Raw genomic sequence first — 27498 nt, 5'->3', positions numbered from 1 at the left:
TCACAGGTGGCCGATATTGCCTGTAGGATGTTGCCAAGCATGGGGCTCCCCACATCTGGTGGGGGACCATCCATCATCTCCTGAGTGTTAGTCCTTGATAGCAGTTCAGTGCGGTCTACTCCTGCTTCTTTCTTCTTACCCATTTTCCCCATACCAGCGAGTTTCCTATATAGGAAGTGCTATTTTTCGGATTCACCCCCAGTGCACAGTGAGTCCTCCTCCTCCGATACTATTTGGGCCTCACTCTGATGCTGTTGGGGCCCCGGCAGCTGTGGTTTGTGCCCCTCCACCCCCCTCTGAGTCCTGGTTCCGTTGTTGCCTCTGTTAGTTGCTCCTAATTAGTTCTGGGCCTTGTCTTCTATTGGCTCTGCTCTGCCACCGGGGCTCCTCTCGTGCTGTTACCTTGCCAGGAGGGGATGTCACTGGTGTCCCTCAGTGTTGTGGCCCGTCTTCTGTGTCCTGCAGCACTGCTTGTCTGTGCACCAGCTCCCCTGGTGGGGGGGAGAAGAGGGCAGGGGCGCGCGGGGGGCACAAACCCCCACTTCACCTGTTGCACTCGTAGGTCCTCAGGGAGGGGAGGGGAGGGGAGGGGGAAGACCATCTGCAGCTCTACCCCACACCTCTGCCCCCCAGACTCACCATCAGTCTGGCGTCGCTGGCCGGACCCCCGCCTCCACTGGCCCATAGAGTGTTGTTTCTCTAATTTCTTGTCCCCCCTCCTGGTAGAACGTTAACAGGGTGAGATGGGCAGGCAGGCCTCTCACCAACCGTTCCTCTGGTAGTTTCAGGACCCGTCCAGCCCCTCCGGCCACTGCTGTAGTTGGCATCAGGCTGGCCTCAGGTAGGCCGGCGGCCTAGTGGATCTTCCTCTTTGAGCGGGAGAGGGCCATGAGGGCACCGCCAGCCCCGACACGCACCCAGCCTCTCCGCTTGCACCTCAGAGGCCACAGTGCGCCCTGGCCCCTCACTCCTCGCCGAGCCCCGTCTTGGCGCTGCGCAGAGGCGTGCAACCGCCGCTCATCCCGGCTCCAGGGCTCCTCCGCTGGTCGGTTGTCTTCAGGGAGGTGCAGGTGGGGGGGCACACAGTCACCCGGCCCTCAGGATATTTCAGGCCTCATCAGGTCCCACGGCCCCCAGTGCTCGTCCACCCGCCAGGCAGTTGCCACTAGGCAGGCCCTCTACTTCTACGGCCGCCTCCGACATCTGTCGCAGTGTCTCTGCCGCCCTGCTTCCTTCGGCGGGGGTGGCCAGGAGGAGGGGCAGCAGGGCACCACCGTCCCGGAGTACACCTCCACCAGGTGCACCAGACTCTCGCAGCTTGCCGGGCCCAGCCTCGTTGCATGGCAGGCCACGGTCCTTGCAATCACGCCGTCATCATTTATTTCTGCACCAGAGTTCCCCCACCAGTCACCTATCAATGGGGGAGCACCTCCGTGACAGCTTTACACCATCCCGCCTCTGACTTCTTCAGGATTACCGTGGTTAGTGAATGGGCCGCGGCGGAGCAACGTTTTATACGTCCACTCTCTCCACCATCTTGGCCACGCCCCCGCCACTCCACTCTTGCTTTTGTGAACACTTTACGGTTAGAGTTTGTTGCACTATTTGACTCTGATCTAACCATGAACTGCTCTTTTTTTGCTGTCTTGTTTTCCGGATATTGAAAATTTTAAGTTGATACGAAGTAAAGATATTTCTCTTGTACATTTAGCTCATGCCCCCAGAATGTTTAAGACAAGGGTCCAGTTACATTCCAAAATTATTGCTAATCTAATTCTACAAAATAGTGATCAACTGCAATGTAGAGGCATTGATGTAATTCCAGTTTTGAAAGAAATGGCTATAGCTAGTAGGCATCTTTCTTATTCAAATTCAGAACTATCTGATGATTGGCCAATGCCTTTGTGTGAATTATCTTCTAGCAACTTGAAAAATTTGAATGTCTCTATTTCAAACTGAGGGAGATTAGTAAAATACTCTGGGTAGACACTTTCGCCTCCTCCTACTCCTTACTGGAGGACGAGCAAGTTAAGTGGAGTTGGTTAGCTGGAGCATTAAATAGTACCAGGGTACTGGGGCATGTTTCAAAACTTGGTCACTAGTAATAAAGTGGGAGTGGTTTCCTGGAATGCAGCAGGAATGGTTAATCATCCAGAAAGACTAGACTTTTTAAATGCTGATTTAATCTACATCCAGGAAACCTGGTTTACCTCTGACTTCTCATGTACAAGCTTTATTGTTTTATGCTGCAGTGCCTCACCTTCTAAGAAAGGCCATGCAAAAGGGGGAATTGCTATTCTTTTGAGCAATAAGTCAAAATGGGAACACAAACATTTTATAGACCCCTCTAATCTTTTCCAGTCCCTAAAGGTTGTGTTCTTTGTAGAGGGTGGCAGAAGAGGTCCTTAGCTAGTAGTGAATGTACCTATTCTCCCAGATAAATGTTATAAAAAAATACTCACTAATGTATTTAATTATATATAATTTATTGAGAAGAATGGAACGAAATATGAAGTTTTGCTAGCAGGTGACCTAAATTGTAAAGTGTCTAATCACACTATTGATTTATTTTGTGATGCAGAGAAGGAAATTTCATTCAACATCCCACCTTTGCTGTTCCTACCAAATGCTAGAATGGATAAAAGAGGGGTTATTCTTCTACACTATCTGAAAAAGAATAGCTATATGATTTTATATGGGTGATTCAATATAGATTTGCCATCCCAATTCACTCATAAATTCTTTACTGGGAGGCTCCATTATAGACTACTTTGTTGCCTCATATACTATTGCATAATATATTGAGGACCTGACAATTTTTGACTCTTCATTTAGCGATCACAGGCTGCTTGTCCTGTCATTAAATGTAAGCCTTTTCTCCATAGAGTCCTGGAATTTTGACGCCTTAGGGACCAACATCAGTAAGAGCTCAGGGAGAACTCATTGGTGCCATTTTAAAATAGATAATTTAAAAAAGAGAGGGCTATTTCAGATTGGAAGAGGGATATCCTTAACTTTTTTTCTGACTTTATGGGTCAGATTCTAAAGGATAATCACCTAGTCCACTCCAAGCCCCCTCATAAGAAAGTGTGTCCTCCAGTGCTGCTGTTGAATAAGGAAATCAATAGGTTAACAATGTTACTGTTTATCTCATTTTCAAAAGAAAGGGGCAGACTGATATCATTATTAAAGAGAAGAAGGCGGCAGCTGAAAGCAGAATGCTGAGCGTAGGTGAACTGACCTGAAAGAGGGTGCCTCCACGAAATATTCTCTTATATATTGGGCAATTATTGCTGAATGCTTTGGTGCTAAAAAATCTCTTATCCACCTCTCATAGTGGAGGTGGTGTGGACAGGTTGCATTCTCTCTCTTTATGCAGAAAATCTTGATACCACCTCTCTTGCGAAAGACATCCTTCCTGATTACAAAAGAGAAGCTGACAGTTATGGCCCTCCCTCACTAGATGAGATTGAAGCATCTATCATAACACTGCAAGCTTCTGGTGCAGTGAGTCCTGATGAGGTTCCAGTCTCAGTGATTAAGCAAGAGCCCTGTCTTTGGGCAAAGATCCTGCAATCTCTATTCGAACATTGTTATCTAAAGGGCACAGTTCCCCTCTCGTGTGCCGGGATCGCTCTACATAAAAAGGGTGACAGATACTCTCTTGCTAATTATCGCCAAATTGCCAAACTCAATGCAGTTGGCCAGGTTTTGACTAAAAGCCTGTTAGAAAATCATAAGACTAGGGCAGAGATCAGTTTGATCATTCCACTGGAACAGTCTGATTTCATGAAACGTCATAGTACACTAGACAATATAGCCACGTTGCAGCTAATAAACAAATGCTGCCTTTATAGACTTCTCCACGGCCTTCGAAAAGGTTGACCACTCTACAAGACTGTAGATAGGTGACATTTCTCTTATCTGCTTGCAGTTTACCAAGTTAAGATCCCTCCTACACTGGTATATGCAGTGGAACTAACAGATGTAGCTGATTGGAGCTTTTTGGATAGAACCGAAGGGCAAATTCTAAGATGCTTGATTTCTTGTAACTCCTTTGCATCTACTGCTGCTGTAAGGTTACAGTTTGGGATTAAGAGTTGGTTTGTACAAGGCACCTTATATACAAAGTGTTTTTTGCTATGTTAAGAGATAAATCTATGTGTTTTAGAAATTTTACGTATGCTTTAGAACACCTGGATTTATATTTAAATACAATTCTTATTTTATCATCTACCCAGTTGAAAATGTGTCTAAGGCATGCTTTTTTACAGAGAAGCTACATATTGGACTTAAACTCTTGTAGCCAATAGAGATTAGATGTCCTGATTAATTTTGCCACCATGAAAAAACGCAACCCTATTTAGCGTGGAATTTGCCTGATGGGGTGAAGCGCTTTTGCTCTTTACTAAGACTGGATATGCTTCTGCTAAAGGTTTTAACTTCAAATTAGTATGACACTTCGAATGTTTGTGACTTTGTCAAATAGATATTTAAGATTTAAAACATGTTCTATTCGTCTGTCCATCTCTGCTGTTATTGTGTAGAAAGTGGTTGAAACCCCTCTTCTTGACATTTAAAGCACGAACAACAGGCGAGACTCTCCAATTGCTATATAACCCCCCCACCCAATGAAAAATGTTTTGCTTTCAGATTTTTCACTTCTTTAAATCATGTTTAAATTTATATTGACAGTTTTAATGATCACTTGAAGTCTCTATAGTGTTGCAGTTCGTAATAATTCTTAACTTTTATTGTATTTTGTCTTGTCTGTTCTTGATTTTGTTTACTGCCGTGTCTTGTTTTTCTTTTTTTTGTGTGTGTGGACCTCCTAGGAGTTCTAAGTCATGAAATAAACTTTGAGCCTAGTAAATGCTCACTTATGTAGCAACAAGGGAAACAATGAGCAGTGAGATGAAGTGATTTCCAAAAGAATTACACAGTGTGATCAAGTATAGAATGTCAAACTGGCAGTGGTCTCATTAAGCTTCAAACAACAACTCTGGCACTTGACCACAAATATGATCTGAGTGTATTTACAGTAACATTTTTCAACATCAACTAAGTGTTCTACAGCACATATGCTTTAGCAATTCAGATGATGTTGCCTCTGAAACGTAAATCAGAAGGAGAGCAGTGGTGAAATTAGATCAATGATATATTTATAAATCCACTGTAATAAAGCACTGGCATGTATCGAGCTTTACCATGATCAGAAGCTTGCCTAAATAGAGCACATATATAGATAGCCCCTCTGCAAATACAGTGTTAGTAAATATTCAAAGATTTGACATGAATAGAGCCTTGGTATATTCAGAGACAGTATTCTCAGATAGTTGTCATAATCCAACCTTGCTAGAATCCAAACTCTGACATTATATGAGTCCTGGAAAATCAGATAGGATATTGCTGGAGCTCTGATATAATATGAAAGCTGCGATCATTTGTTACCTCAGTGCCGGACTGGCACCAAATTAGACAAGTGGATTTTTTACAGGACTTAGCTTTGAGAAGCAAAACATCACTTGGGCAAGTAGATACTTTTTCTAGAAGTTCACGCACCTGAGCATGCCTCCATTCTTCACCATACTACAATATCTTACACACTCTGGGTTTCTGGTATGTTTCCTGTTGCCATCAAGTACCAGTGCTGAAATTCTCAACAGCTGTTCCCCCTCCAGTTTCCCCAATTTAAGCCACTGCCATGCAAGTACAGCGGGTACCAGGACACTCTTTCCAGTCCTGCATAGGATGTCATTGCATCAGATAGAAGCCTTGACAGACAGGGCTGATACTGTTGATCTCTCAGCCCCCACCACAAATCCCCTACTCGAGAGTTGGGTTGATAATGGATCCTGACGTTTTCCAGTCCTAATGACTGAAAGGGCTAGCAATAGAAGACCAGAGTCTTTGTGCATGAATTGCAGATGGGCTGAGTAGATGAGTAGGATGTTCTTCCAGAAGTCTGCTCATATTGATGACCCCTGATGTTATTAGAACTGTTGCGGTATTAGATAGGTATTGCAGAAAAGTTAATGCATTTGTGCTGACCTATTTGAATTACGTTCTCTTTTTTCTCATACATTACTATAGTTATACTTTTGAGCATCAAATTTTATCTCATTGAGCTCATTTGGATGATGTTTTGGAACATATGTGTTAAAATAATTGTACAAAATCTAATATTACCCATCTCTGCATGATCATTAGCAATTTTAATGCCAAAATGGAGTGCCTTCAATTTGAAATATATTTAGTGAAAGAAGATATCAGAGGAAAAGGTTTTTTTTTCAATTAATGTTTTGATGCCCAAGGATCGTTTGCTTCGAGTTTATTACTACTTTTGATTTTCATTCTTGACAAATTTGTAATATTTCTGTCACAGTGCACAAGTTCACTTATAAGGGAAATGGTGCTCCCTTCCTGATCGATTACATATTGAAAGAAGGACTTTGGTACATAACATTGCACATTTTGTGGTATTATATAAGGAGGGGAATTAACCAGCCGCTGCCTGTCCTATAGGGCGGAGGGGCCACCCCCCCCCACCTTTTGCCCCTCATGAAGAGTGTCTGTCAGGCTGACCAAAGGTCAGCCTGACAGACACTCTTCGTGTTCAGATCAGGCAGCCAGGAGCCAGACATGCGTGATTTGCGCAGACTCCTGGCTGCCTGAGCTGAACTTTGCTCGGCTGAAGAGGTCACAGCTCCTATGGGTGTGACCTCCTCAACTCAGCAAAGGTGCCTCGAGGCCCTTCCTCTTGGTGACGAGGGGAAGAGTCACCGATTGACTATGACCTGGGCGCTTCAGGTTTAAGCCCTGAAGCGCCCAGGGCGAGTGTCAATCAGTGACACCTCGTCACAGAGTGGGGAGGGGTCAGAAGTCTCACTGACCCATCCCACTCTGTGACAAAGTTGAGACTGCTGCCTTCCCTCATTGGCTGACCTAAGATCAGCCAGAGAGGGAATGCAGCAGTCCCAACCCTCCTGGGACCTCCGAGCTGAAGTGTGTGTGTGTGGTTTTTAAAAGAATGTTTGGTGCGTGCGTGTATGTTTGAATGTTGATGGTTGTTTTGAATGGATGTGCCTCCATGTATGTGTGAATGAATAATTGTGAGTGCGAGTGTGCTTCCTGCCTGCCCCCTCCCTCCTAAAATTACCGGCCACCACTGGAATTATCATAATCCTCTTTTCCCGTTACTAAATTCCATACAGAGATTAGGAGAGCTGATATCTAGAAAATGAGACCATTTGGGGGAATGCCGGGCAAATAGCAAGAGAATGATAGGATGGAATCAAATAGATCCTATAAAGTTTATAGCGTGTTAATAGGTAGTTGTTACTAAAAGTGTGTTTGTTTCCAGCACGCACTCCAGTCCCGGAAGGAGATTTGTATGTAAAAGACAAGCTGGCTGTCTTTGAACTGTAGGCCCTTAGTGTTCAGAGCCCCTGTCCTCCACTTGACCTCTCTGGGTGGCACAGCCTGGAGCAGCCTGGAGCAGCATAAGCCGAGCTGGAGGAGCACTGAAGGCTTGGTACCAGCATACAGCGCCACGGAGCACACGCCGGAGCGGAAGCTGACGGCTTCAGGAGACAGCTGCAATTTCTTCTAAAGTCCAGCTGTTTACCTATGGATTAATAAAACTTGCCTTCCTTTCATCGAAAACCCGATATTGTACAGATCAGTCACAGAGGAAGTACTGTGCACATGGAACTCAATTTACTGATCAGCTGTCTAACAGACTAGTGGGCACCGAACTTGGTTCTCCAGTGCTTATCTTGACATCAGAGGTACGGAATCTACATGCGAGTTTACCATTGGTGCCTCTGACATGTGTCTGAGCCACCAAACACCCAGAGCTGCGGTCGCAACTGGGAACCAGAGTCGGGGTTGAGAAGGACCGTGGGGGCAGTAAGGAGAGCAGCTCGAGAGAGTGAGGGACTGCACCGCTCAGCGGACCAGACGGGTGTCTTCCTGTTCTGGCCGCCAACCTCCCCCCTTTCTCCTCTCCTACCTACTAATTGCCCGTCTCTGACTTCCTGGACCTGGGCCCGTCTGTTCGAGGAGCCTTGGGCCCGGAGGGGGTCGGGCCAGGGCCCCGCTGGGTCCATCCTGCTCTCCCTTCGCGACGAGGCAGCCATACGGGGAATCTCTGGGACAGCATCGATCTCCTCGGAACTGCAGGACTGGTCCTCTGAGGGGAAGCCGCTAAGGAGTCATACAGGAGTTACAACGGAGCAACAGAAGTGCTACACAGGAGCACCAGAGGGGCATCGCAAGAGACAGCAAGAGACGGCAACCACTGGCAGGTTTCTGAGATCTTACAAGTTGCCTCAAGCTGGGCAGTACGTGAACTCCACCGTTGGTCGTAGGCGTCCAGTTCCGACGGAAGCAGCTGGCGCCACGCCAGTGCGGCTTGTCTGGACCGTGTTGACTGTGCCCCTTTGTCTCCTGCCTCTTCTTGCCTCCCAATTCAATCGGGACTCCGTCATCCATGCACTCTAGTCTGCTGGTTCAACTGGTGCCCTGATCTCTCAACTGAGCGCTGCAAAGCACCTCTCAAGTTTTATCCACTTACGCTGAGTGTCACTCTCATCCTTGGGAGTTCTCCCTGCTTCAAGGGAAGGATCCGGAACCTGCTGCACTATGAGGTCTGGTAAAATAAGGAAGGAGCACCCAAACCCTCAAAAGCATAAGAAATGCCGCTGTGATGTCGATGTAGGCAGTGCCTCCTCGCCTTTACCGTCAGCCTCTGTCATTTCAGCGGCACCCTTCTCACCGGCTGCCGATCTGAGACATTGAAGTCTCAATTTGCTGCTGTTCTTACGCCATATCCACGCCCCTTGAAGCCTTGCAAGTCCTCTCTATTGTCATATTTTAAGAAAAAACCTCAATTGGAACTCTCGACAAATGGTGGGGAAATTAAGTCAGAACCAGGCCAGAGTGCTCTCATGAAGCCTGCAGTCACCGATCCTTCATCTATTGTTTGTGGCTACCTCACAACAGTGGCACAGGTTTACTGTCCAGCTTCTCCTGCTTCACCTGTTTTCCCCCAGTTAGCTTCTCAGAGTGAAGCGAGCCATTCGCCACCCCTTGAGGATCAGTGGGCTGTACCCTCATCAAAACTCGAACTCTCTCCGATTACCATCTCCAGTGACCTTTCCTTAATTGAAGGGGTGGGTGTTCCTCCTTCAGTGGCCTCTCCAGCAGCTCCTCATCAATTGGCTGGGCCAGTTGGGCCGTCTGCAGGCTGTCATGATCCCCTGCAGGACCACGGCTCCTTCCTGCCATCCAGCCCCGCCGGCAGCCCAATGGATCCGGAGTTCAACGGGTAGCATCCATCCAATGTTACCATTAAAGTCTTCTAGTGGGGCTGCCCCCACCTCTCAAACCAAGTTCATCAAAGGCGAGCTTAACGACCAATCACTCCTTGAACTCTCCTGTCTTCAATCTGATCGTCTGAGCGGTACCGGCAAGGACCCTAACTCTGTGCCCCCTCTTACGCTCACGGAAACCAGCTCGGCCTGGCCTCAGCTTCTGCAAACTCTTCAATCGACTGTGCTGGCTCTGAACTACCACTCTGATAAACTGGATGTCCAAGTTGATCTGCTGAACACATTAGCTTCTTATGTAGCTGGCATCGATCAAAAAATTGAGAATCTCAACCAGCTTATCACTAGAACACAGACAAGCTCCAACTATGTACAACCGTCATGTTGCTGTTCTCCAATCATCGAAAGTTTGTCATCCTTGCCTACCATTTAAGTTCAGTTGTATGCAAAATCAAGAGGCTATCTTCAGCGTCTGTGTCCTCGGTTCCCTCATCGAATCTGAGCGCCCCTTTTGATTCGGTTCGGGGGTCCTCCCAGCCAGAAACTTTGGACAAACTCTGTCCAGTCAAGAGTGTAACTTCGATCAATCTTTTTCGGCCAGCTGCTACCGGAGCTCCGGAGTCGGTCATTGAGGCTTTGGGTGCCTCCACGTCTTCCCCTTCTCTTGAGGTTGAGCCCATGGTGCCTGCCTCTTCTCATCTTCCTAGCACCCCTGGACAACCTGCCTTAGTTCTACCAACGTCCTCAGGAGTCGACGCTGTGGCTCCCCTTTTGTTGAACAAGAGGGAAAAAAAAGACTCCGCAAACAACGGAACCCCTTCAAGGATGTTTGACAAACGTCCAACTAACGGCCCGTCCCGAGGTGCAGCTGCCCTTGCAGCCCCAAGGTGCTCCTAGGGGGATTTCACCTCCCAACCCCCTCCAGCTTGTGCCTGTCAATGTCCCCTCGGCGGGAAGAACTGGCCAGGAAACTGATTTCTTCTTTAAGGACTACTTGGTTTCGGGTGAGAAATGCAACTACGGCACTGTGTTGGGTTCGGCAGCCCCTCATTGGGGTGGTGGAGGACCTGCTCGCCCAATCACCACACTGTTTGTATCCAAAACTGTCCATGGGAATACGATTGGGGATGTTCCGGCCCACGTTCCCCCAATTCCTCTAAATTGGCATCTGCTAACAGAAGCAGTTCTCCTGCAATCTTGCCTCCAAGCCTGCGGACCGTTTCCATTCAAAATCTGGTCCTGGGGGGTCCTGCAATCTTGCCTCCAAGCCTGCGGATCGTTTCCGTTGAAAATCTGGTCCCGGGGGGGTCCTGCAGGACTACCGATGGTAGAGGAACCGCCACAGGCTCCAGTTCCCATGCACCTTTTTAGGACTCGAGTGGAAAGCTCAACTTTTAAACTTGTGTTTACCCCAGAATATCGCTCTATGGGCCCCCACGACATATTGAACTGGGGGAATATTTTAAGACTCCTTAATGCTACCTCGGATCTTAACCTCATTGGTTCTAAGGAAATTGTGTCCATCAAATTCTTGGATTGCAGGGGGCCCTATCCAAGAGACTCTACCTTGGTTACACTAACTTCTGCCACAATAGCTCAGTCTATTCTCTCCAGGAGAGATTTATTTTGCTCATGGGGTATTACAATAACTCCCTTTAAGGAGCCTGGCTACCCCGTGTTACTATCAGAATCTCAATGTTTGATGGCTCCCACAGTTCTGAAACCATTCTCAATCTTGAAAAGTGCCCTGGGTGGCTCCTCCTCTTTTAATGGTATTTCCCACACTGGCTCTGGTTTTTCTTGTTTTTTTAATCGGGATCGGCTGCCATCCACCGTCTTGCACAGTCATCCCCATTGACCATCACGGGTGGGCGGTTTCGTTCCAACACCTGAATATCTGTCCCTATGCTCATGGAACATCAATGGGGTTGTGCATAAGTTTGCTTCAGCCGACCTTTTAACATTCTTTAACAGTCACAATATAATTGCCCTCCAGGAAACCTGGGCTGAGCACAGTTGTCCACTGCCAGGGTACCTAGAAATATGGAAATTAGATGGGAGTATACCACCTCTGGTCTGGGAGGATAACTGGATCCAGGGGATTGTCAAAGGAATGGGACTGTGCAGGAGACCCTCATAGTAATCAATGTTTACATTGCCCCCGGAACTAAGGAAAAAAGGGGCAGGCTGTCTCGACTGACGCAGATTGTAGCCAATTTAGTTGGGGTTTACCCATGTGCTAGCTATCTTATAACTGGTGATTTCAACATGAACCTGTTTCAGGATACAACGGAGGCTCTTGAGGGTCCAGATTGTGGTCACCACCAGCTAATTTACGAACAATTAAGGCCCCAGGGTTGTCTGCACTGCCTGCTGGGAGAATACTTAGTAATACATTTTAACAGTATGGGTTTCAAAGTTTTGAATGGTCGCTTACGTGATGATGCCCCTCCACGGTGGACAAGATCCGATGGTCGATCTCACTCCTATTTAGATTACACCATCTGTAATATTGAATTGTTTCCCCTCATTGAAAGGTTTCTGATTTCCCCTCGGAGTGAGAGCGACCATTGTCCTCAAATTGTATCTATTAATTCAAGATTTTCTGCTCATGATGTCATGCGGACAGTGGGTGGTGGCGCTTGTTTCGAATCACTAAAGCGCATAAAATGGAATGCTTCTATTAGTGGTGCTGTACTGATTGAATGTATTAACTTTTTTAATTCTGAGGGTTTGGGTTGTGTGTCCCCAGTTAAGTCGTGGGTCAAAGTTTATTGCCTTTTATGGTCAAAATTCCATCAATCTGCGTGCAATTGTGCCCCATCCCGGTCTTTTGTTGTCTCCAGGGGAACCAAGAACTTAAAGAAGCACGGAATAGGCTAGCAAGGGCAATCAGGAAAAGCCCCGATTCTGAGTGTCTATTCATTGAATATGAACAACTGAGGAAAGAGTATCGGAAGGCTGTTTATGATGACTATCAGACCTATCTCAGCCAGTTTTGGGTTCAACTTTTAAGTGCAAGTAGAGATTCAAACTCCACGAAATTTTGGTCCCTAATCAATAATCTAAATAGTAACCAAAGGGGCTCAGGTGTTGTTGACATTTCAGAAGGAGCTAGGGCGGCCTACTTGACCACCCATTTTTCGGATAGCAAGCAGGATGGGGAACCGTTGGATGAGGGGGCCCATAGTTCTTTTGTAGTCTCTTTAAAATGTGTCCCCCATTTACAGGGTCTCCAATCTCCCCGCAGGGAGTAAGGAAGTCTTTCCAATTATGCCTCCCCCACATCATCTCGAGGGCTAAACAATTTGGAGCCCCCGGTCCTAATGGTCTTCCACAGGCATTATTCAAGCAGGATCCCCCTCCTCTTGGCCAACCATTTTGCAATTTTTTTTAAATATTGGCTTTTAACTTCAACCATTCCTGAGTCCTGGCTTGGTGCCATCCTTTATCCTCTATATAAAAATGGCTCAAGATCAGATCCTGCCAATTTTAGGATGATAGCCCTGCTGGACAATGAGGCTAAGTTCTATGCCAACCTTTTGTTGCAGGATCTCTGTGCTTGGGCTGAATCAAAGTCACTAATTCCTATAGTCCAAACGTGGTTCTCTGCTGGTAGGCACTTCAACTAATTTATTAGCACTCTCTATCTTGATTGATAGGGCGATCTCGTCAGGCCTGATGCTGAATTGCTGCTTTGTGGACTTCAAGGCAGCATTCGATCGGATCCCCCAGAGTGCCCTATGGGCCAAATTACAAAGCTGGGGCATTCCCCCAGTTCTTTTGGGTGCCATTATAGAACTCCATACTAACACCTGGGTCCGTATTAGGCTTGGTGACGGGCGCTCCTTATCTAGGAAAATTCCCACCACTCGTGGTGTGAAACAGGGTTGTGTATTGGCCCCTCTTCTTTTTAATCTGTTCATTGCAGATATGTCAACACCTCTTGACGCCATCAACTCTCATCCCCCCAAGATTGGTGGCTTCAGGCTTAGTCACCTGCTTTATGCTGACAACCTTGTTTTGTTTAGTTGCACCAAGATCGTCCTTCAACGGTTGCTCAACCAACTTGTGACATATACTTCCGCCAATCAGTTAGAAGTTAACTTGTCTAAAACAAAAGTGGTCCTCTTTGGGAGGAAAAAACATTCGGGCTTTAGCTGGTACTATAAAAACCGTAAACTTGTTTCTGACCAGTCCTACAAATATCTAGGGGTACATTTTGACTCCAGGGGCAGTTTTGTTAAACATAAGAACGAAATGGAACTTAAAGCTGTGGCCTTGCAGGTGGCCTTTTCCAAATTAGCTAAGATTTTAAAAGGGCCGACCCTTCTTCCTTTAAAGGATGTAATGAGAGCAAAAATCACTCTCTCGTTGGCCTATGGTCAAGAAATTCTGTTGGGCAAAGGCTCTTGCCTATTAAATAGGTTGGTAAATAAAATTTACAAGAGAGTCTTTCATGTTCCACACCTGGCCTCACCCGCGCAGGTACGGCTGGAATTTGGGCTTCTGGATTCAGTGGCAGTTGACGCTGGTGCTTTTTTGAAGTTGTGTTATAAAATGAATCAGGCCTCGGACGGCCACTTGGAGGCAGTCCTGTGACAAGTAATTAGTGAGCCAAAATCGAAGTGCACCTATTCCCAACTTTTGTTTGAATGCAAACGGCGATTGGTTGCTGGCGATCTTTGGGAAAATAATCCCCCCTATTCCTTGTTTAAATCAGAGATTAAAAGGCTTATCTAACTGTATTTGTATCATTCAGATTGCTCTCTTCTTGTCCATCGGAAGCATGCCTGGGCAGTAAGTGGTTCCTTTAAGCCAGGTATGCCCTCCAGTTTTTTCTCTTGTACATACGGGTTTTGGTTGAAAAAGGCCTTTCTTGCCCTAAGGATGGGTGATTGTTTTTATTTTTTTTAAACACCAGCCCAAATGGCAGCTACCCCCCGGGGACAGCGTGACATGTAGAGGCTGTAATAATGGGGACAAAACCATTGACCATGTGGTTTGTCTGTGCCCAGCTCTACTAAAGGAGCGTAGACTCTTGCTCCGGAGCAAATGGATCGAATTGGGAGTCCGCTCCTGTCGACCAGCTATTATCCAGTCTCTGGACCCTGGCAATCCAATGCTAAATGTGTTAGTGACTAAATTTATTAAGATTGCACGATCTAAATTTAATGGCACTGTGAGCTACGAACAAGTCTAGATGGAGTCTTTCCACGCTCTTGTCATTTTGCTCACTATTGGTTAGGATGAGGAGCTCTAAAGGTATAAACTGATGCTGAGCGAAATTACTAATTCATGCACCTTGCACCTTAAGGCTGTGCCTGTGTATATTGCCTTGTGTTTTATGTGGAGTTTTGGGTTGGGTGATTTGTATTTTATTTATTATTGGGAGAAACGTTTTTAATATGTCACATGCGCAATTTATGATGTGCTTTTAGTTCGAATTTAGTCCTTGAGGGTATTTATTTTGATTGTCGGTGATTGGTTTTTTTTTTCTCTCTCTCTTTCCTTGTTCATTTGTGTTGGATTTTATTATCTGTACAATAAATTACTACTACTACTACTACTATAAAGTTTATTCTAAAGACAGAGGACATTTTGTAGAGCTGATTTTTGTAATTTTCTAGAACTGGATGCAAATGGTTTCATTTGTTTTGAAGACTGAAATCAATTAAATGTAAAGAATGCAAAACTGCTTACAATGAAGAACAATGGGATATAGATTTTGTACTGTGCACATAAAAAGTTTAACGGTTATTAAAGGAAAGCTAATCAGGAGCCTTCGAAGGCTATAAAATCAAGCATTAATTAATACCGGAAGGAAACACTGTGAACAGAAACTAGAAAAGGAAAAAAAGATCGTCATAAAAGCTCCTGTGGTCAGTTGAAGGGAGCTTGCCTTTTTAATGCTACAGTTCCTTTTTGGAAAATAGTGGAGGGCAGTTCAAATGGAGACCTGCTCTTCCCATCCCTGAATGCAGTTCTTTGAGCTGAGACCTTGCACTTCTTTTTTTTTTTTTTTGTACTATTCTGATAGACATCTTAGTTTATATTGCTCTGTACAGCATATCATCAATGACACAATCTCTCAAAATATGGATGAGGATGTGATAAACGCCCTTGAAAATAGTCCTTCGAATAAAAGCCCTGGACCTGATGAGGTCCTGGATAGATTATGCAAATCATAAAGATCTGCTCTTTGGATACCACTTTTAGTAGAAGTGCTTAATATAGTAAATAGCACACTTAATTTTCCCAAATTGTGGAGTTCCTTGCTTATTATACCTGTCTTTAAGAAGGGCAATAAACCTAATCCTATCTCTTATTGTTGCATATCCCTCGCTGATTCTTCAGTAGAGGTCTTTGGTAGGATTCTGTTAGGAGCAATGCTGGAGTGGAAAAAATGAAAGCAGTTATGAGTTCGGTACAGCTGAGTCTTTGAGAGAGCCTAGGCTTGATTTTTAAAACGTTTGAACTATGGAATGGCCAATCCAAGAGCAACTGATCCGACATACATGAACTTAACCACTGCATTATTAGTAGACCTGTCCAATTTGTGGGAAGGTTTGCTTAATGTTGGGATACTAATTTCTCAGTCTAAGTTCAGAACAAACCAGTGATAAACTCAGTGCACTATTTTATTACATAAACAGGGTAAGATGGGGCGTACCTTTTCACTTCTTTTGTTTCACTTTTATACACATGGTTTAGACAGATCTTTGCTAAAATTCACTTCCAGTCCCTTAAAAGTCCTATAAAACGCTAATTTGCAGTTTTACTCTGATGATGCAGTATTAGTTTTACAAACGTCAACGGCATTTAAGCATAGAAGACATTTCTTGGACTGTGTGAGATTAAAACAAGTGTAGGACAATCAAAAGTATTGACAGTGGGCAACCCAGTACAAAGATGCAAGATTTATATGTAAACAATTTGAAATTAGAAAGAGTTATTACTTTTTCTTATCATGGGATAACACCACATTAAAATGGGTGTACTGTGTTGGGTAGGCCGGCCTGAGGTATTTGATTGTAAAAATATCAACCTTGCTAAATCCAGGGGCAGGGAATACCATCTGCATCCATTTTAAGGATGTTTAATATGAAGAGCAACTCATATTTTACTTAGAGCCTATGTACAAGGGGATTAAAAGTATTATAACCATTGCAAGTGTGGGTGAGTCTTTATGGCAAACAAAATTAAGAGTGTGTTCTTAGCACTTTAGCTATCTGTGTGGTCTAATCCACACACAATTAGGACCTGTCTCATTCTTAGGGATGTCCATGTGTTATCTAATGCAAACTTGACGCCATGTTTTGTTTATGATACCAATATCATGAAGAAACTAGGGCTTATGGGGCATTTGCAATTTTTATTAAGCCTTCAAACACATGCACAGAAACATTTAGGAACCAATTAGATGTGAGGAGTAAACATTTACTAAGATTCCTGTAGCTGGAATTTCCATTTCCGACGGGTATCTCCATGTGTTTAGTCCTAAAACAGGTACATTCTCTTGGAATGGGGAAAACTTTGCAGGCCTTGGTTTATAAGGCACCAAGCCTCACAGAATACCCAGTTGCATGTGGTTTAATTATCTCATTTACCAACAGCTGAAAGCTTGTGTTAAATGGGAACCAGAGTTTCTTAGTGCTACGTGGTGAAAGGGGAGATTGGGGGTGTAGGGAAAGGAATGGAAGTTTAGTTCTGGAAGGGTGGAGCATTGAATGCTACCTGCGTACTGTAGAAAGATGTCAGGGTAGAGTGGGAGATGAGGCATGGCTGCTGTTGAGGCCAGTGCCTCAGGTAATTTTACCAGCTGGAATTACTGCCTGGTAAAATGGTGTTAGGAGTTCCTGCACCTGGGAAAAACTGGGTGTGGTAGCACCTAGCCAGTTGTGATCAGGCGGCAGGTTACCCCGCCTGAGGATATAGCTCGACCTGACTCAAAATCAGACCCCTAGAAGCTGACTCAGTAAATTAAGTTGTGTCTGTGAGGAAACACAATTTTGATGTTGCCTATAGTGAGATCTTGCATCTCCATAACTAATGCTCTGGGACTAGAGCAGTAATTGGCCTGGGTATACTCCTGACAAGAGTGAATGCTTTTGACAAGATCTAGACTCGGCTTGTTTGAGAAATTAGTGAGTTACCCTAAATGTCCAGCGCAGGAGGTGTATGCACTAGGTTGCATTTGTGACCCAATATATAACTTTTTTTTAAGTATTACCATGCTGCAAAAAGGAATATGTGTGTCCAATTTTGAAAAAACTAGAGCTAAGAAATTTACTCCTGGTATTAATAACCTTTCGAAGTTACAGGGCCCATTGAAATGTTTTAGGATCTTATGCTTTCAGTTGGCTGTATTGAACCCTGGGAGATGTTTGAACTGGATGTATGTTTGGATGGATGGATGTTTGAAAATGGAAGTATCTGCTTTGGTTTGTGTATCTCTTTTTACATGATGTTATTGTATGTGTTTGCTCATTTTAGAATGTTTTTATGATTTTGATGTGGTCAAAATAATTTTTTTATTGATGATGATGAGCAGGCAGGGATCACCAACAGCTAGATGGGTAAGGGAAGATCAAGGGTTAAGGAAGCCAAGTGCTGCGGTAACAGGTAATGGTAAACATTCCACTCCAAAATAATCCTCACATGCTTTTGTATGTGAGATTTGGGCTTTAAACCAAAAGCTAGAAAATACGCGGACAATCTAAAAGACAACTATAAATTGCTGATACAGGGGTGGTTCAAAACAACTGTGAGTAAATTTGCAGAAGACAAGTTCTAAATTGACAGAGATTGCCAGTAAGTAGGAACACGACCATGAGGCCTTATTGTTCAGAGTAAACTGTTAGACGTGTAAATCCATCAGAGCGGCCTTCTTTAACATGTCAGTGGTGTTTCAATATAGAAAGGCAGCTTGACCAGGCTGGGGACAGATTCTTTAGCAGCCTTCACAGAGCACTGGTGGGGAGAAGGGTGGACATGTAACATCGACACCAGAGCTTGGGAATCACAGCACTAAAACATAGAAACCCCTGTGATTCTGAGAGTGTTCTCTTTGTCAGGTGCCAACTAGAGGATCAGTTCTGAGCTATCAGGTTTATCTGTCTCCTTGCTTGTCTGTGTAGGGAGATCACTCCACTGGGGGAACCTTGGCGCATTGTAATTCCTGGCTTTCAACTTCCTTGCACTGCAGTTACATGTGGTGTGAGGTTTTATACCATTAAATATTAATGACTGGTATTTTTAGACTGAAGTGCCTAAGCAGGATTTCAGGGATGAGGTTCTGCCTCAGTTTCAGGCCTAGTGTGAGACATCAGGGCCCTGTCCTCTTTATTGCCACTGTGACACTGGTACGGGAGTGACACAATGATGAGGATGAATTGAGCAGAAAGTCAAGCTTTAGAATGAGACTTCATACTCTGATTGAAGGTGTCTTGGTATGAGTGGTCCTAAAATCTCAGAATGGTTTTGTTTTCTAGTTCAACGGAATGGAAATTGTTTTGCACGAAGATGTTCTGGCAGACACCATGAAGATAAAGCAGCAAGCTTACTTAGCACAAGCATTTGGAATTTAGGGAAAAAAGATACAAAAACAAGCATATATAATTTAGGGTACCTGTTGTGGGTGCTGTTGTTTTGCCTGACAGTCTCCAGACAAAAGTGTAATGTAGGCTGTACTCAGGAGAGGAAAAATTATCGGTCTTTTTGTGATGGTATGTCTGAATAACGTGGCAATGTCCTTAGATGGCTTTGGTATTAGATCTCTTTTGTTTACTTTTAATAACCCAATACATATAGAGTATTTGTGGGGAAAATCATAGGGTATCTGAAGATGACGGATTCCTAAGCAGTTTCCAAGTTTACTTACCCCATTGTCTGAAGCAGATTTCCTCTTATTTACAGCTGCTTCTGAAAAGTGGCATGAGGGTATTAGTACCCAGGAATGCAGTCAAAACTTTATTGCGATCTACACAGATCATAGAAGTACAAATACAAAACCTTTTCCTAAAAGAAACGGATATTGCACATTAGAATCACACACACCCGTACTTTTACAATACCCATCCCACTAGCGCCAAATAGATATTCCATATTACTGCACAAATCCCCCAAAACACGTAGAACTCACTAAACCACAGTAATAGCATAATGATTACATTCCAAACTCAGGAATGCATGGTTGAGTTCAATGTGCTTGATTACATCAGAGGTGGAACTCCTGTACCTGACCTAGTGTTTTATTTTATTTTCTGAGATGCGCTTAATAAATTCAAAACCACAGAACGCGTCCCCCTTTGTAAAGCACCACAGAGTTCCTAGGTTAATGGGAGAGTATCTTTGCGTAGCAGGTGTAGCCAGTCAATGCAAGATCAGTGGGTTCTACCAACATCTGGGTGGAGTTTTAGCCACACCCCCACCGTCCATTGCCCTCCCTCCCTTTTTTTTTAAAGATAGTTATCATCCTGGACTTACAAAACAGAGATTCAGAAGTTAATGGATCTTGGGCCATAAAAATGGTTCCTCAGCCACATATAAACTAGGCTTTCTACTACTATCTTTTCGCCGGAGCAGGAGATAGGTAAGGAGCTCAAAGACAAAGTATGGGAAAGGATATTAAATTACCCTAGGAAAGTTTCGTGAAATGCAAAATTCCAATACATTCAGCATTACGTACTGCATAGGGCCTATCTTACACCCGCAGCCCTCCACTGAATATTTAGTGTGCCCCCCCACTTCCCCGGAATGTCCCAGATGTCGAGGCCCCATCACGGAGTTGGCGTATATGTTTTGATCCTGCGCAGAGGCGGTGCGACTCTGTACGGATATTTTTGGTGCCATTGAGGAGCTAACAGAGAGGACTGATATTTGTAACCTAGAGAGTGCTCTTCTTGGTCTATTCAAACGTCCGAAAAGTGCAACAGTGACCAACTGGTTTATAGACTTTGCCCTGCTAATTGGCCGCAGAACCATTTCTATGCACTGGAAGGCTCAGGCTCTCCTAGGTATACATTACTGGTGCACAATATTGCTAAAATGGGAAAAGCTGAAATAGTAGCATTAAAAAGGGAGGAGGCACGGGGACTATGCAAGACACCTATTGTAGCTGGCGTGGAGTTGTACATGCAAGACTTGCAACTATAGAAAAAAGAGCTTCTGACTTAGCCCTCTGACCCTATCCCCCTTCTCACTCCACTAACTCCATGTCCCATCTGACCTATCTCTTCCTAATCCCCTCAATGTGTATAGACTCTGATGTGCTGGGTCCCCAATCCGGGTCACCTCCTCACAGCAACCCATGGTTTTCTCCTAAAAGGATTAATAAGAGGAGGAGACGACCAAAGGATCAGTGGCGGCCTGCTGCAAATGTCTAGGGGGGTGCAGGGGGACAACGGGGACGGGGGTAACAGGGAAAAATAAATAAAATACTTACAGTTTCGTCACCACCGCACACCGTTTCCTGCCGCCTCACTCGTTACTCCTCTTCTGGTATCCCAGCATTCACTGGGACACCACCACAGGCTCCCCAGCAATCCTGGTGCTGCTTTCTTGCTAAACCTGCTGCCACTCAGTCACAGCCCTGAGGTCTGTGCAGTTTCTCCAGCACGGCTGTTAAAAAACACAGCCAGGCTGATGAAACCTAAGTGCGCATGTGTATTTGGCTGGCCTGAGACGGCCAGCCAAACACACTTGCACACTTGGGTGCAATCTCACCTCCTCTACCCTCCCACCTTCTCTGGACCAGCCCACCCCTCCCTGTACTGCTGACTGAGCCAGCAGATGAAAAATAAAACAATACTAAAATATTGTTTTATTTTTCTACTTCTAGCTCTTGGCCAGGGGGGTGATGCTCCTCTGCCATTGCGGAGGAGCTGCCCCTTCACAGGATAGAGAAAGTAACCTCAGTGCTGCATGCTGCATCAGTGTTCGATTCATGATTTACTATGCTCATGCTGACTTCCTTTTTTCATGTTAATGTTCATAGACTTGAAGGAACCAAGGGCTCCTGTCTTATGTATCTATTATAGGCCCATAAAGGTAATCTGATGCCTAAATGCACTGATTTTACAATGCGTAGGTCTGAATGTGCTAATGCTGTATGTCTACAAGCTGAATAACTAATAAAAATTGGTTAAAAAATACTAGGGTTTCTACTCACGCTTCTGCACAGTCAACACAAAAACGGGAAATTGATGCACATTCTTAGGCCTCAAGCTATTCAGCTACGTTCTGCCAGAGCAGGCCCTCTAGAGATGCATTTTGATTCTGATTCTGTCAACTTCGGAGACACTAGATGGGCTCTGTGGTATAAATCACACAAGCCATCTACTGATTCCACACTATGTTGCATCAACTGTTTGAGAACAGAATACTTTATACGAAGGATGATTCCATGTGGCCAGATTGAGACAAATACTTTTCCATCCAAATTGAGTAGTTGAGTACCACATTCATGGCTCAGTGGGTAGAATGTGCCTTGTGAAGCAAGCTTTGTATCTCAAAAGAAGTGCTCCAACTGCAGCTTCGGTAGCACACCGCTGACACTTGATAAGCATTACAAAATGTAAAGAATTGCTCTGCTGGTGTTAGAAGCTAAGGTGGACTATAGTTTTCTGCACCCCATCACCAATTTTGTTACCTAAAATATGACGAGTTCCTCACGTTTTTGGCATTGCTTGTGAGTCAGAACACTCAGCATTTGAGAGATGCCTTAACATTTTGACATAATGCAGCTCCGTTGGTGTCAAGTGGAGAGAAGAGATGATGCCAAAAAAATCCTGCAATATTTATAGCAGGAAGCGTAAAAAGCTGCATAGTCAGTATTGGGCATGGTTTGATTGGAAAAACATATGATTATTCTTGACATCAGTTAGACAAAAACAATTGAGCTCAACCAAAGGCACTTCCAATGTGAACCCAGCAGCGCCCTATTAAAATACATGAAGGATCTATTTTATATCATTTTATTAAGCCGAAATACAAGAATCCAAGAATTGGTATACATTTTTGTATGTTCTACACTGGTGAAACTCGTAGAGGATTCACATCTCTCATTCCCAACCAATGACACATCTTACCATCTCTCCTTATGAAGTAACTGATATTCACATATTTACCCAAAGAGTATACCACAGTTCCCATAATGCCTACACTCGGGTCGTGTTTAGGATAGCTGGGAGCTACAGAATAAAGCCACGCAGGACTCCCCATGCACCCAGAGCATAACCTAGCTGTCCTCTTTCTGCAACAAGCAGCACCACCCATTCCCAATAAAGACATTCCTCTTCCTCAAATCTAGTTCCACATCTTTGTTATGGCTGGTCTGTGCTCAAAGAACTAAAGGGGAGGAATATACATGATAACTATATCATACTATGACATGTAACCATTCCATCAATCGTTTATACATGACCCACTAATTACAGACAACAAAAATAAACAATAAACATGAGAAGGGACTGTAGCCAGAAGTTGAGATTCCAGTGATATAAAAAATATACAGATAACAAAATATAGCTTTATAAGCACACCTATTTCTTATGTAATATGTCATATACGATTTTGCCTAGTGGTCTACAGAGTGCTGCACCTTCTATTCTCCATACTGACTGCTGCCTGACACTTATTTTTTTCCACAGGGGACGGGAACCTGCACTTGAATGTGACATCTTCAACATTTGACAACTCTCTGCTTGCCTCTATTGAGCCATTTGTGTATGAGTGGGCAGCAAGGCATCGTGGAAGCATCAGCGCTGAGCACGGGTTGGGATTGAAGAAGAAGCAGCACATCCATTACAGCAAGACAAAGGAGGCTATACTCCTCATGCACCAGCTCAAGGCTCAGCTGGACCCGAAAGGCATCTTGAATCCATACAAGGTCCTGGCAGACCGATCTGCCTAGCAGTGACCACACATCCCATATGATACTGCTGGTGTAGCCGGGTAAAAATAGCTACACCTGTAGGCATCACATAATCTACATATGTTGGTGGAGCTGAAGTTTACGAGACTATCAGTAGATTTGGCCAGCGAGTGACAGTTGAGGTGGATTCCATATCACATGGCGCTCATCAGCTACATTTCAAGTTGAGCAGAGCTCACTAAATGAAGAAACATTATAAAGCAGGGTTGGTCTGCTCACTGATCCCATTGTGACTTGAACTTGCTCAATAGTAGCTATGAGATTATAGTACTTTTCTGCAATCAGTTACTTTATCATACACAATGTATTTCATGAAATGTAATGTATAGGACATTCCTATTGCAAAACTAGTTTTAAGAAAGCCAAGACAAGATTTAAACTTCAGTAGTTTTGGTATTCAGTTCCACTTTCGGGACTTGTGTCCTTTTTTGAAGTCTAAGCAGGTCAAAGAGAGTTTTGGCCTTACCTGGGACACCAGTCACTTGTAACAGGTATAAAAGTCTGGGTATAAAAAGACTGGATGGCATAATTTATTTTGCATCCTGGAGTTTGCTACCTTCTGCACAAATAGAGCTTTTTGTACTGACACAGTGCTATGTCTGTGTTGCAGCATTTTACACTGGTCCACCTTTCCCTCCTTGCACTACATAGCATTTTATGCACTTCTGCTACATTGTGCATCATCTTCCCTTTTCTGCTCCAACACTCTTGACGGTTCTGCTTCTGCATTTTGCATTTTTGACACACTTTCCATAGTCTTTCTAACTCATTTTGCGATATTCTTAATTTTATATTGAATCTTTGATATCTACTGGCCTTTCAGTGCTGCCAAATTCTTCACCATCTACCATGTTCGGCAGCCTGTTTCTCCTGATGCCACATGAATCATAATGCTGTTGTAGCGGTTTGTACTATTTGATGTTCCACATTCTGCACCATATTACATTTCTAGTGGCTGCCTTCAGTACGAGTTATTTTCCGCTGAGATGTTTATAAATAATTTGTGTGCTTCTCACATATTGTTATGCAGTGCTACACTGTTTTCCGCTAATTACCTTTACAACCGCATGATTTGTTTTCTGTTTCCACACCTTGGCTCTTTATAGTTTTCAGTTTCCACATCTGTCACCATTTATGCTATTGTGGACTACACGCTCCACCATTATCTCCTGCGACATCCTTGTGTCTTCTGTTTATGCTGTGATATTCTGTAGTAGCCAGAATTGTCTTGGCTGTTCGACGAATCATAATACACTTTTTTTCTCTAACATGTTCTGCACTCTAAGTGTATTTTTTGGTTATTCTGTTCAAGAATACTTTCCTAAGTTTTTCAATTTCACCAAAGTGAGCTCTCTCCCATGAAAATGTAGTCCGCTCCAGTTTTGGGGGCATTAATGCTTATGTCGAAGATTCTAGTCTGTGCTTGTATGAATGGCCCACATATTGAGATAGAAAACCTCCATGCTCTACGTTGATGCGAGATTATATAGTTTATATAGCCAGGTTTAGAGATTGCTTTCTGTTTCAACAATTCCCATTTCAAAATTGGTTAATGAAGGAATCCTAATCTGATTGTTTCGATTATGATGTGTTCTCCTTACTGCTGTCAAGGAATAAACTGTTCCTATTTGCCCTGTCCGTGTTCTTTCATTAGGCCTGATTCAGTAATGACCTGAATCCTGCAACCCCCAAAGACAGAAGTCAGGTCCTTCGGTATCAGTGAAAGTGTGGGATGTATTCCACTGTCCATGGTGGACTCGACTGTCATTTTCTGGGTTTTCTTAGTTTCAGTTAGGTTGGACTCACACCAGAATATATCTCACATAAAAAAAGTAATTGTGTTGCATTTGATTGAAAATCACTTGATTTGTTGGAGAATGTCATTCTTTTAAACATGTTGTATAACAAAAAACAGCATATTTGAAACTATGCCGGCACGCCGGTTGGCACCTTCTATACTCCTAGAGGGATAAGCATAAGGTGAGGAATCTCGGAAGAATATGTATCAACCAAGAATATCATAACCAAGGTAAGTAAGTGTTTCTTTTAGGCCTAGGGACTCAAATGGTAAAGGATAGTACACCATGTGTACTGCCCAGGAACCACCAATGTACCAGGACCCAAAGAATAGGTCTTGTGGTGTCTTCACAACTTCTTGAGAAAACCCTGCTTTTTCTGTTTTAAAAAAAAGGAGCCCTCTGGCAGAGCTACAATGTGGCTCGAGGTAGTTGTGCCGCTCTAGCGTTCTGCCATCAGAATACGTGGGGGTCCACCAAATGCTGCACTCAACCCTTATAAATTAATGGAAACCATGTGCAGAGGCTGGTAAGACCCGGGAGACCCTGTGATGCTAACAGAAAGTGATCAGTGAAGCACAGCTCCTGGGAATTGCTGACTTGAAGACCCTGTATCCAAGATGGTGTCTGGTTTATGAATTGACTAAGACTGGGAGGTCCCACCGCGACAGTTTAATAGTGAATCACTGAAACACCTCACAGCTTTTGTCAGCAAGGTGAGCAAAAGGAGCTTGCCTGTGGAATCCAGGCAGCAACACTCCTAGACTTCTCAAGACACCACAGTTGGAGCCAGAGGCTCAATGGAGAGAAGCCTGTGTGCAATGCCATCACGCCTGGAGGGGAGGCCACAAGAGAAGAGAAGATGGGTGGCATTATGTTGGTCAGAGGTGGCCAAGTGGGATCCTATAATGTAGACTAGCACAAAAGAAAGCTCCTCTTTATGCAGTGTGCCGCTATCCTCGAAGGGACCCTATTGAACGCCCCAAGGGTCGACCAGACCCATTAGACAGGGCGTTGACTACTTAGACCCCCTACCAAATAACAAGATTAAAAAGTCACCAATACCAGGTTGATCTATAAACACTTTTGGCTGCTGCTCTCTCCGTATGCTCATTGATACCCCTCAATTAAGCCTTGCAGTCACTACCGGTGTCACCAAGGGTGACCTGTTTAGTCAACAGCATTCTCCAGAGCCCCTTTGGTGCACACATGTATGCCATGTCACCCAAAAAAATAGACTCAGAGGAAGCTCACCCAAATCAAGACAGCCACCCCATAAACGAACCCACAACTATGACACCAGCGAAAGCGGATCTACTGGAGAGCCACCTGGTGTTCAAATCTGAGCTAGGACAAGAAATGAAAACAGATATCACAAGAGAGCTTAACACACTAAGTTCAGACCTTGGAGAAACAAATCATGAAGCTGAGAGCTGATGTGTACCCCTCAGGTACAAGGGTGAGGGAAGTGGAAGGCCACATAGGGACACTTGAGAAAAAGCAATCCTTGTTGATAAATGTATATTCCCTCAGGTGCAAAACAACACCATAGTGAGAAAAGTGAAGGACCTTGAGACCCGCTCTGAAAGAGACAACCTACCCATACAGGACATAAGTGAAGGGGAGATGGAACAGACCTTGATATCTTCTTTAAAGGGCTCTTATCCAAGATCTCAGGAGACACACTGGAGCAAATCAAGCTAGATCGAGTTTATCAAGTTGGGTAGCGCTGCACTGAAGGCTTAAACAGACCCCAGAATGCACTAGCGAAATTTCATAGCTACCAATGCAAAGAAAACTTTCTCAGAGTGGCTAGGACACTAGATCAAATCATACATAAGGGCCACCATTGCTCCCTTTTTCAAGATATCATGCCAGCTGCATTATTCCACCGCCACACTTGAGGCCTGTAGCAGACTACTTATGCAAAATAAGACTAAGGCCCTCATTACAACCTTGGCGGTCGGTGTTAAAGTGGCAGTAACACCGCCAACAGGCCGGCGGTAAAAAGAATGGGACCACGACCACAGCGGAAACTGCCAACATAGACAGACACTTTAACACTCTGACCGCCAGGGCGGTAGCAACAAACACTGCTGCGGTCACTGCCAACAGACAGGCGGAAGACAATGTACCACCCACTGTATTATGACAGGCCAATCTGCCAGCTTTTCCGGTGCGGTACCAACGACATCAAAAGCACTGCAGAAACAGTATACTTAAGGGGAACCACTCACCTTTCGACACTCAACGAAGAACCAGGACGCCATGGAGCCCGAACTACAGGCCCTCCCCATGTTGTTGTATCTACTAATACACCAGGAAGTAGAAAGAAGGCGGCGGCGACGACAACAGTGAGTAATGCACCTAGCACACAGGGGAGGGGGGGAGGTAAAAGAGAGTGACACACATGCGAAATGCAACACCCCCACCC

The 27498-nt window shown here is 44.4% G+C and overlaps 1 protein-coding gene across 3 annotated transcripts in view; it reads left to right on the top strand.

The window, feature by feature from the left end:
* Positions 1 to 24900, top strand: part of D2HGDH (D-2-hydroxyglutarate dehydrogenase) — a 914182-nt gene extending 889282 nt beyond the window's left edge. For all 3 annotated transcript variants that reach the window (XM_069213619.1, XM_069213618.1, XM_069213620.1), the window contains one exon: positions 22985 to 24900. In XM_069213619.1, the coding sequence (XP_069069720.1) occupies positions 22985 to 23247 (263 nt within the window). In that variant the 3' untranslated portion in view covers positions 23248 to 24900. The remainder of the gene's footprint in view (positions 1 to 22984) is intronic.
* The last annotated feature ends 2598 nt before the right edge of the window (positions 24901 to 27498 follow it).

Source organism: Pleurodeles waltl, chromosome 11 (genome assembly GCF_031143425.1).
Source record: "Pleurodeles waltl isolate 20211129_DDA chromosome 11, aPleWal1.hap1.20221129, whole genome shotgun sequence".
NCBI lineage: Eukaryota > Metazoa > Chordata > Amphibia > Caudata > Salamandridae > Pleurodeles > Pleurodeles waltl.
Note: the sequence above shows the minus strand (reverse complement) of the source record. Positions and strands in the feature narration are given on the sequence as shown.